Raw genomic sequence first — 12,346 nt, forward strand, 5'->3', positions numbered from 1 at the left:
CTTTCTTTCTTTCTTTCTTTCTTTCTTTCTTTCTTTCTTTCTTTCTTTCTTTCTTTCTTTCTTTTTTTAGAGCAGGGGAGGGTGGAGGGGCAGAGGGAGAGAGGGGATCCTCAGCCCCAATGTGGGGCTCCATCTCACAACCCTGAGATCATGACCTGAGCCAAAATCAAGAGTTGGGTGCTTAATGACTGAGCCACTCAGGTGCCCCAATAATAGCCATTCTAACAGGCATGAGGTGATATCTCACTGTGGTTTTAATTTGCATTTCTCTAATGATTAGCAGTGTTGAGCATCATTTCATGTGCCTGTTGCCCAATCATATATTTTCTTTGGAAAAATGTCTATTCAGGTCCTTTACCCATTTTAAATTTGATTATTTGTTTTTCTGCTATTGAGTTTTATGGGTTCTTTATATATTTTGGATATTAAGCCCTTATCAGATATATGGTTTACAAATATTTTTTCCCATTCCGTAGGTTGTCTTTTCACTTTGTTGATGGTTTCTTTTGCAATGCAGAAGATTTTTAGTTTGATGTAGTCCCACTTTTTTTTTTATATTGTTATTTGTGCTTTAGTTGTGATTTCCAAAAAATCATTTCTAAGACCCGTGTCAAGGAGTTTTTTTTCCTGTGTTTTCTTCAGAGTTTCATGACTGCAGGTCATACATTTAAGTCTTTAATCCAGTTCACGTTAATTTTTTGAGTGATGTAAGTTAGAGGGTCAAGTTTCACTCTTTTACATGTGAATAGCAAATTTTCTCAGCACATTTATTGGAGAGACTCTATTTTCTCCCTTGGGTATTTTTGGCTTCCTTGTCAAATATTAGTTGGTGTATATGTTTGGGTTTATTCCTGGGCTCTTGATTCTGTTCCATTGGTTTGTTTTTCTGTTTTTATGCCAGTACCATGCTGTTTTAATTACTATAACTTTATAGTATAGCCCAAAATCAGAAAATGCAACATCTCCTGCTTTGACCTTCTTTCTCACTTTATTTTTGGATATTTGGAGTCTTTTCTTGTTCCATCTAAATTTTAGGATTGTTTATTTCTATAAAAAAGGCCACTGGTATCTTGATAGGGATTGCATTGAATCCATAGATGGCTTTTGGTCGTATTGACATTTTAACAATATTAATTTTCCCAGTCCATGAGCATGGGATACCTTTCTGTTTACTTGTGTCTTGTTGATTTCTTTCATCAATATCTTGTAGTTTTAAGAATAGAGATCTTTAACCTCCTTTATTCACTTTATTCCTAAGTATTTTATTGTTTATTTGCTACTATTGTAAATGGAACTAATTTTTAAAATTCTTTTTCAGAGAATTTGTTGTCAATGTATAGAAATGCCACCGATTTTTGTATGTTTTGTTTGTATCTTACAACTTTACTGAATTGATTGATTAGTTCTAGCTTTTTTTTGGTTGATTTCCTATATATAAAATCACACCATCTGCAAATAGAGATGATTTTACTTCTTCCTTTCCAACAGTGATGCCTTTTCTTTTTCTTGCCTGATTGCTCTAGCTAGGATTTTCAGTACTGTGTTAAGTAGGAGTGATGAGAGTGGGCATTCTTGTCTTGTTCCTGATGATAGAGAGGAAGCTTTTAATCTTTCAGTGTTGAGTATGTTGTTAACTTTGGGTTTATTATATATGGCCTTTATATTGTTGAGATATGTTTTTTATTCTTAGTTAAGTGTTTTTATCACAAACAGATACTGAATTTTGTCAAATGCTTTTTCTGTGTCTATTAAGATGATCATATGATTTTTTTCCTTTCATTTCATCATTTGTGTATATTGGACCATCATTGCATCCTTGGGATAAATCCAGTTTGATCATGGTGAATGATCCTTTTAATGTAGTGCTGAATTCGGTTTGTTAGTATTTGGTTGAGAATTTTTGCATCTGTATTCATCAGGATATTGGCCTGCCATTATTCCCCCCCGCCACTAGTGTCCTTATTTGGCTTTTGTATCAGGATAATGCTAAGTTATAAAACAAATTTTAAAGTGTTCCCTCCTCTTCAGTTTTTTTGGAAGAGTTTGAGAGTCATTATATAATGATAAAGGGGCCAATCCATCCATAAGGTTTAACAATTGTAAATATATTGATGTTAATTTCTATTTAAATACTTGGTAAAATTCACCATTGAAGTAATCTAGCCCTGGGCTTTTCTTCAATTAGAGAGTTTTTGTTACTGATTCAATCTCCTTAATAGTAATTGGTTTATTCAGATTTTGTATTTCATCCTTATTCAGTCTTCGTAAATTGTATGTTTCTAAGAATTTTTTGATTCCTATAGGTTGTCCAGTTTGTTGGCATATAATTATTCATAGTAGCCTCTTCTGATCCTTTCTATTTCTCTGGTATCAGTTGTAATACTTCCTTTTTTTGTTTATAATTTTGATGATTTGTGTTCTCTCTTTTTTTTTTCTCCCCCTTTGGTTAGTCTGCTAAGCACTGTGAATTTTGCTTATCTTTTCAGCCTTTAGTTTGGTTAATCTTTTCTATTGTTTTCTATTCTTTTCTAATCTTTTTCTATTGTTTTCTGTTCTCTATTTCATTTATGTCTGCTTTAATCTGTATTATTTTCTTCCTTCATCTACCTTTGGGCTGTTTGTTCTTCTTTTTCTAGTTTCATAAGGCATAATGTTTGATTGTTAATTTAGGATCTTTCATGCTTGTTAATGTAAGCAGTTATTAGTATAAACTTCCCTGTTAGAATTGCTTTTGCTGCATCCCCCAAATTCTGGTATGTTGTTTTCATTTTCATTTGTCTCAAGAAATTTTTTTTGTTCCCCTTTAATTTCTTCTTTGATTCATTGGATTTTTCAGGAGAGTGTTGTTTAATTTTCGTGTGTTTGTGCATTTTCCAGATTTCCTCTTGTTACTGATTTCTGTTTTCATGCCACTGCAGTCAAAGAAGATACTTGCTGAATTTGCTAAGATTTGTTTTGTGGTCTAACATATAACTAGCCTAGAAAATACTCTGTATGCACTTGAGAAGAATGTGTATTCTGCTGCTGTTGGATAGAATGTTCTCTATATGTCTGTTAGGTCCATTTGGTCTCTAGTTTTGTTGAAACATGCTGTTACCTTATTCTCATTCTCCCATTCTCTGATTCTCTATCTGGATGGTCTAGATGATTCATTGTTAAGAGTGGGGTATTAAAGGGGCACCTGGGTGGCTCAGTCGTTAAGTGTCTCCCTTCGGCTCAGGTCATGATTTCAGGGTCCTGGGATTGAGCCCCACATCGGGCTCCCTGCTCGGTTGGAAGCCTGCTTCACCCTCTCCCACTCCCCCTGCTTGTGTTCCCTCTCTCGCTGTGTCTCTCTCTGTCAAATAAATAAATAAAATCTTAAAAAAAAAAAAAGAGTGGGGTATTAAAGTCCCTAACTATTATTGTATTGCTTTTCATTACTCCTTTTAGCTGTGTTTCTTTCTTATATATTTAGGTGCTCCAGTGTTGGGTGCCTAAATATTTACAATTGTTAAACCTTATGGATGGATTGGCCCCTTTATCATTATATAATGACTTTCTTTGTCTTTGTACCACTTTTAGTTAAAGTCTACTTTGTCTGATATTAACAAACCTCTGCTTTGTTTTGGTTACCATTTCCTTGAAATACCTTTTTCCATCCCTTCACTCTCAGTCTATATGTGTCTTTAAGGCTGAAAGTGAGTCTCTTGTAGGCAACATCTTATTGGATCTTGGTTTTTAAATTCAGACATTCTGTGTCTTTGGATTGGAGAATTTAATCTGTTTATGTTTAAAATACTGTATTACCCCACCATCCCTTCCCCCCAGTCTATAGTTTCAGTTACCTACAGTCAACCATAGTCTGGATGCAGATGATCCTTTTCCTGTCCTATCATCAGAACATCAGTAGTAGCATAATGCTCTGTGTCACAGTGCCTGTGTTATTCGCCTTAATCTCATCATCTAGGCATTTTATCATCACTCATCATCCCAGAAAGGATGAGTAAAGTGCAATAAGATACTTTGAGAGAAAGCATATTCACATAATTATTGTTACAGTATATTGTTAATATTTTTCTATTTTATTATTGGTTATTGTTAATCTCTTACTGTGCGTAATTTATAAATTAAACTTTATAACGGATATGTGTGTACAGGAAAAAATCATAATATATACAGGGATCAGTACTATCAGCAGTTTCAGGCATCTACTAGGGATCTGGGAACATATCTTCTGCAGATGGGGGAGACTACTGTAATTCTCAATAGATAAGGACTTACTGTTGCCATTTTATTAATTGTTTCTTAATTGTGTTGTAGATATTTTGTTCCTTATTTCTTACCCTGCGGTCATTTTTCATGTTTTGATCTCTTTTAGTAACAATATGCTTTGACTTTTTTATCATGTTATTTTGTGTAATTGCTACAAGTTTTCCCCTGTGGTTACCATGAAGCTTACATAAAATATGTTAAAATTATAACACCTATTTTAAGCTGATAACAACTTAACTTCATTAGAATTCCTAAATTTTACACTTTTACTTCTCTTCCCCCTCTCACTTTAGGTTATTGCTATTACAATTTGCATGTTTTTATATTGTGTAACTAATTACAGATTATTGTGTTTTTGGTTATTTTTACCACATTCTTGTTTTTGAACTTAAAACTGAAGTCCTAAGTGAATTACGTACCACAATTACCGTATTACAGAATCTAATTTTGATGGCATATTTACCATTACCAGTTAGTTTTATGTTACCTTCTTATATTATTATGATGATGTTAATTAGCATCCTTTCCACTCAAAGAACTCCATTTGGCATTTCTTATAAGCAGGGCTTAGTGGTAATGAACTCCCTCAGCTTTTGTTTGTTTGGGAAAGTCTTTATCCCTCCTCCATTTCTGAAGGACAGCTTTGCTGGATATAGAATTCTTGATTAACATTTTTTTCTTTTAATACTTTGAATGTTTCATCTCATTTTCTCCTGGCCTGTAAAGTTTCTGTTGAGAAATGTACCCATAATCATAGGGGGGTTTTCTTGTATATAACTTCTCTATTTTCTTTTGCTGCTTTTAAAATTCTTTCTTTGTCTTTAACTTTTGACAATTTAATTATAATATGTCTCAGTGTAGCCCTATTCATATTCAACCTATTTGGCCTCACGGATCTGGATATCCCTTTCTATTTCTATGTTCAGGAAGTTTTCAGCCCTTATTGCTTAAATATACTTTCTGTCCTTTTTTTCTTCTTCTGGAATTCTCATAATGCAAATATTATTTCTTTCTTTTCTTTTCTTTCTTTTTTTTTTTTTTAGAGAGGGAGGTTGTGGGGAAGGGAGAGAGGGAGAGAAAAAGAATCTTAAGCTGACATGGGGCTTGATCTCACAACCCTGAGGTCACAATCTGAGCTGAAATCAGGAGTCGGACACTTAACCGACAGCCCCACCCAGGCGCCCAGTTCTGTAAGTTTTTTTTTTACTCTTTTTCATTCTTTCTTTCTTTTTGCTCTTCTGAGCCAATAATTTCAAATGTTCTATCCTCCAATATTTTTTGGTTTTTGTTCCTTATATTAGTATATTGAAAAGTAATAGTATATTGAAAGTTATTTGCATTTTTTTCTATAGGGTTATGTTACAGTTTTATGTTTTCTTTGATTTCTTTGTTTCTATGTATTCAACTTTATCACCTTTTTTCCAAATGAATTTAAAATTCAAATTGAATTGCACTTTCAAAAATATACAATTTTAGCATTTCAAAAGGCTACTTTATGTGTAGTGGCACATTCAGAGGAATCTTTCTTCTGTTTCAGTTTCTTTATTCCTTTCCCACCCACCCTGATAGAAAACCATTTTTCTTTAGTTCATGGTTTATTCTTTCTGTGTTTCTTTTTACAAAATAAGGAAACAAAATTATATATAAATTCTAAAAGAGTATGTGTATGTACTAAAAGGATATATATGATTTTAATTCTCACTGTCTCTTAAAGTATACATGCACACATACACTCTTTTGAACTCTGGTCTTTTTTTTAAATCTTCAGAAAAGATCCTGGCAATTACTCTATATAAATGGATTACTCTGCATAGCTTATCCTTGTTTGATTGTTTTTTTTAAGTTGCTGTGTGATGTTCCATTGAGGGGATTTATCAGTTTATTCAACCAGTCTTCTATGGATGGGCTTTTAGGCTGTTTCTAACATTTTGGCATTACATATGATGTCTTTTTTTTTTTTTTAAAGATTTTATTTATTTATTTGAGAGAGAGAGAATGAGAGACAGAGAGCATGAGAGGGAGGAGGGTCAGAGGGAGAAGCAGACTCCCCGCTGAGCAGGGAGCCCGATGCGGGACTCGATCCTGGGACTCCAGGATCATGACCTGAGCCTAAGGCAGTTGCTTAACCAACTGAGCCACCCAGGCGCCCTACATATGATGTCTTAACAAGTACTTATGCATATGTTGTTTTGTATTTGTGGACATGTGTCTTCAGAACAAATCTCTAGACAGTTATTGTATATTTATCTTAGTTTTCTTTGTTACTTTTTGTCTCTTCATCCCTTTAACTCTCAAATATATATGCATTTCTTTTATACTTCAAATATTTGAGAATGTGGTAAGATTTTAATGTCTTTTGACTTAGTATATGGGGTATTTTGCTGGTTTTAGAAACAAACAAACAAAATAGATGACAGTTTTAGAATAGCACTACATCAAAAACTAATGATGTATTGTATGGTGACTAACATAACATAATAAAATTAAATTAAATTAAAAAATAAAACATTTTTAAAAAAAGAATAGCTAATGTAAGTATTAGAAATCTCAGGAATTTGAGATAATTATGAAAGATAATAGTTCATGGTATATTTTAAAATGCACGCTTTATTTTTTTAAATTTTTTATTATGTTAATCACCGTACATTACATCATTAGTTTTTGATGTAGTATTCCATGATTCATTGTTTGTGCATAACACCCAGTGCTCCATGCAGAACGTGCCCTCTTTAATACCCATCACCAGGCTAACCCATCCTCCCATGCCCCTCCCCTCTAGAACCCTCAGTTTGTTTTTCAGAGTCCATCGTCTCTCATGGTTCGTCTCCCCCTTTGATTTACCCCCCTTCCTTCTTCCCCTCCTGCTATCTTCTTTTTTTTTTTCTTAACATATATTACATTATTTGTTTCAGAGGTGCAGATCTGTGATTCAACAATCTTGCACAATTCACAGCGCTCACCATAGCACATACTCTCCCCAATGTCTATCACCCAGCCACCCCATCCCTCCCACCCCCGCCCCACTCCAGCAACCCTGTTTGTTTCCTGAGATTAAGAATTCCTCATATCAGTGAGGTCATATGATACATGTCTTTCTCTGATTGACTTACAAAGTGCACATTTTAAAAGCAATCGCCTGTCAATTTATAGCAAGGAAATTAAAGTTTGTGACTACTGAAATACTGAGTTATTAGAATTATAATTTTTAACACTATTTTTGAATTTTTAGAACAATTTATTAGACTTAATCATATTTTAGCTTAATTTACATATGAATTACAAGTATGAAAATAATAGTGACCACCACAGCTAGTATATATAATTTACTATGTGCTGGATACTATGTTCAACAGTGCATATACATTAATTTAAGTTATTTAGTTTAATTCTCAACAACCTCATGAGGTGTACTTATATATTTTTCCATTTATAGGTGAGGAAAATGAGGTATAGAAATGTTAAGTGACATGCTCTTACTCATATAGGTAATAATTAGCAGAGGCAAGATTTGAACCCAGATAGTCTTCAGTATAGATTCTGGGCTTTTAATGACAATGCTACTCTACTTCTGTTGGGACTCACTATTATTTTTCTATATCAAGCTAGCATTGACCTAGAGTCTAGGTGAGTAGATTCTGAGTTCTTAACCCCACTATGCTCTGTTTCTCTCTCTGAAAGTAGTATAATAAGATTTTATGTGGTGGTTATATCAAATTTGTTACCATAAGCGTTAGGATTGGAATTCCATTCATAACAGCCACAGCATCTAACAGAGTATCCCTTTTATGCCACCATTCTATGTGTACCATATTTCTAAGCCATTAAAATTATTTGTGTTCCTGTTTTTCAGTGGATGATTCAGCAGCCATACAAAGCAGCAACATTTTTTGGATGCATTGGGACAGATACATTTGGAGAGATCTTAAAGAAAAAAGCTGCTGAAGCCCATGTGGATGCTCATTACTATGAGCAAAATGAGCAAACAACAGGAACTTGTGCTGTGTGCATCACTGGTAGCAACAGGTCAGTGTAATTCCAAGGAAGGTTTGTACTAACACATTTAAACAGTCATAAAATCTGAATTCCAATCTGAATTTGGAATTTAGATCTCATGTTTTTAATTGCTTTCAGTGTTTCAATAACTCTTCTTATATAATTTTTCTTTTTTTAAAAAAAATACCCTTGCTGTACCTGCTTTTGTATTCATGAGGCATGTGGAATGAAAGTTTTGAGATTATCTATCCCACTCTCTAATTTTTGTAATTAGGATCAGTAAAGGAAAACATTTTATTCAGGGTCTTATAGTTTCTTGCTGAAACTGGAATGAAAAGAATGCTCTTTTTACCGTATACTGAGATTGGAATATTCAGATACATAGACAGATAAACTCATGTATTTTGTAACATATATAAAATACTACGTTATATCCAGTGTCATATGAATTAGGTCATGTAAAGCATTTCTGGCAAACAGTCATCTATCCATATCAAACAGCTTCAGTCATGGGTAATGCACCACTCAAAAAACAATTCATTACATTTCTATAGTTTTACTTTTTAGAAAATTCTTCTTTCTATGAACTTGAAATCTATGTCTCAGGACTTTCCATACATTGGTTGTATTCGTGCCTTTTGCAGCCACATGGAGGTTTTTCTTCAGGACATAGTATGTTGCTCATCAGCACATCCTTTTTTCTCCTTTGCAAGGGAAAAACAAAATAATTTTTCTAGCTATTATATTATTATTTTTTTAAAGATTTTATTTATTTATTTAACAGAGAGAGAATGGGAACACAAGCAGGGGGAGTGGGAGTGGGAGAGGGAGAAGCAGGCTTCCCGCTGAGCAGGGAGCCCGATGCGATGCGGGGCTCGATCTCAGGACCCTGAGATCAGGACCTGAGCTGAAGGCAGACATTTAACGACTGAGCCACCCAGGTGCCCCCTAGCTATTATATTATTAAAATCAGCAATGGTATCTCTTTCTAAATACCAATTCACTAGAAATTTTACTTTCCTTATACCTAGAAATATTTAGTGTATCCTCCTCCATTCCCTGTCTCCGTCCTTGCCCCTCTTCCTCTCCTTTCTTATTTGCCTCTTGTCTTCCTTTATTTCCTCCCTTCTCTCTCTTCCCTTGCTCCCTTCCTCTTTCTTACTTGGCTCACTCCTTGACCTTTAGCAGATGTATGTTAAGGACCTGACACTCTTCTGGCCAATAGTCATTAAATAACTAAAGATCAAATTATCATATCATGGTATTGCTCAATTCATTCCTCATGCATTCATTAAAAAATGTGCTCCTCACGGGTGACAAGTACTATTCTAGTTCCTGAGAATATAGATGTGAACAAGGCGGGCAGGGTCCTGGCCCTCAGGCAGTGTCCACTCTGGAATTTTAAAAAATCTCCAAAAACAAGCTCCCCTTCGGGATCTCTAATAAGAACAACATAGGCAAAGCATATTCCTTTGGAACATGTAACACCCCACCAAGGCAGTATAGGTCATATCGTGTCATGTGGCAGTGGGCCCTGAGAGGCGCACGAGCCCACGAGGCCCCTGGGAGACAGGAGCGGAGGTGAGGCTGGGCTTTCCTGCCCCACCACCTGCGGCAGGGATCCTGCTGGGGCCAAGGATGCAAAGCAAATAAATCTTCCGTTTCCTCTTTGCAAAAAGGGGAGAATTCCTCCCTCTTAGGGTCATGAAGATTAAATAAGTTCTAGAGAGTGCTGAAGCCATTTTTAAACCTTTCCTGTAATTTTATTTTTTGTGTATAAGAGAACTTTATCATTAAGGTCTTAATAAATAAAACCATTTATTGTTCAAACATTGAAATATACTTATTTAGACCTTTTGCCTTTTCAGTTTTCCTAAAACCAACTTTAATATGCAGGTGTGCTTTTCTCATTAGTGAAAAATAGGTCAAGTTTTGCATCTGCTACCTCTCAGGCTAGTGTGAAATTGCTAAATTGTTTTTTTGTGCTAAATTGCTATTTTAAAGAGCAGTTATGATAATATTAGGTCTCCCAGGTATCAGAAGCTTAATTAATATACTAATATTATGGATATGGTGATCATTGATGTTCAGGTAATACTGGAAGTCAGAAACTGGGGGGAAACTCCCACTATCAAATTCATTATCAATTAAATTATAGGACCTAATAGATTTGGATAATTTGTTTTAGATAGGGCTGGTAACTCTTACTACCACTATCTAAAACCCAGGAATAAAAGAATTGGGATAATGCAGTATTCTTCTTCATTCAGGTTCTCACTCTCCAAACTCTGAACCACATTCATTTGGATAGTGAGAATACTTACCTTTTGGAGAAACAATGTAGTTTCCTATCAAAGAGTAGTTTTATTATCAAAATAGAATTTAGTAACTGGTAGCAGAAGTGTTTGTTTTTTATTTTTATATATAACCATTTCAGTCAGAATTTTGCTAAAGTCATGATTACTGACTTTTTATAAATTAGGACTAGTTCCTAACTCGGTAATATAGTAATACTTGCATATAAATATACTGATTCACATTGTTCTTATTTTTAATAATTAAATTGAGCATAAATTGAATTGATATCCTTCAGTAGTCAATTGGTATATAGACGAGTAGGAATATGTTTTGGGAGAGAATCAATTTTTTCCTTAACAGAGGAACCAGCCATATTATAAAAATCTCAAGTGATGAAATGATGTATGCATTTTTTAACCAAAACTGTTCCCTTTTGATTAGAAGGAGTGAAAAATGGCAAGTTATTTTCTAATTTCTGGGTCAGAATGAGAAAAAATATTTTTATTAATTTGTATTTAACATAAATAATTATTTTATTAACTTTAATTGTTGGGCAGTAACAAAAATTCCTATCTGCCATGTGTAGCAAGATTTTAAATGCAGTATCCTGCTTAGATTTTTCAGCTGCAAAACTGGACCTGTAGAGGGAGTTTTCAACTATAGAAACTAATTTTACTCCAGTCTTTAAAATGTACTGGTTTGCAAATTAATACCTCATAGTAAATAGGGCCTACATTTATAGGTGTGTTTTGTGAAATTAATCCCATAGTTGACTTTCAAAGCATTAGATTAAATAATCAATGTATATAGTATGCTGATACTTAAAAACTGAAGTGTTTAGTTGTATATATGTATGTATGTATATATATCTTTTTTGCATAATTTTTTTTGCATAACAACATAGTAGTTTAATTTCCTAACTGTATTTTGAACTATTAAAATGTAGAATATAGATAATCTTATCATTTTAGTACCAAAGGAAACATAAATTCCAGTTTCTCAAAATACCAGGTGGTATTTAGAGCAAGGGTTAATATCTCTACCTCAAAGACAACACAGAAGTCTCAAAAAATGCTCAAAACAAATTTAATTTTATTTACATTTATTAATATCAATGTAGAGAAATTTTGAAAAATTAAGAATTAAAATATAAAACAAAATTTTAAAATAGTATTGCTAATTAATTGTATTAATGACAACTTTAGCTATAGAATTAAAGCCTACTTGATTTTTGTTGTTGGTTTAGGTCCCTTGTGGCTAATCTTGCTGCCGCCAATTGTTATAAAAAGGAAAAACATCTTGATATGGAGAAAAACTGGACATTGGTAGAAAAAGCTAGAGTTTATTATATAGCAGTAAGTATTTACCTAATTCAAATTTCTGGTACATATTTATACTATTAATTATAGTTTGTTAGTGCATATACATTTTTAAATAATTGTCTTTTACTTATCCTGCAAATTATTTACAGCATATGTTAGGTTCCCTATTACAAATACAGAACAAAAACATTATCATTCTATGGTAACATTATTTGTATTACTTAACATTCAAGTCTACCTCTTTTTTGGATACATTATACATAGATATTTCTTAACTAAGTATCAAATTCCATATTAAATCAAAAGATCTTAAGATCTGTTGAAATAATTCTACAAATTTACATTTTGTGTTTTTAGGCTGCTTGTTGTGAATGATGCATGCATTGTGTGGGAAAATATTAGTCGTATAAATATGCACTGCAAACAGTTTGAGCTTATTTGCCTAAAAAATCTTAATTGCTGTTTATTCCATAGTAATT

At 33.5% G+C, this 12,346-nt stretch overlaps 1 protein-coding gene across 4 annotated transcripts in view; it reads left to right on the plus strand.

The window, feature by feature from the left end:
• Positions 1-12,346, plus strand: part of ADK (adenosine kinase) — a 510,536-nt gene that overhangs the window by 235,606 nt on the left and 262,584 nt on the right. For all 4 annotated transcript variants that reach the window (XM_035022256.1, XM_035022282.1, XM_035022274.1 and 1 more), the window contains exons 5-6: positions 8,105-8,277; positions 11,792-11,900. In XM_035022256.1, the coding sequence (XP_034878147.1) occupies positions 8,105-8,277; positions 11,792-11,900 (282 nt within the window). The remainder of the gene's footprint in view (positions 1-8,104; positions 8,278-11,791; positions 11,901-12,346) is intronic.

This window comes from Mirounga leonina, unplaced genomic scaffold, assembly GCF_011800145.1.
Source record: "Mirounga leonina isolate KUSES-001 unplaced genomic scaffold, KU_Mleo_1.0 Mir_114, whole genome shotgun sequence".
Classification (NCBI taxonomy): domain Eukaryota; kingdom Metazoa; phylum Chordata; class Mammalia; order Carnivora; family Phocidae; genus Mirounga; species Mirounga leonina.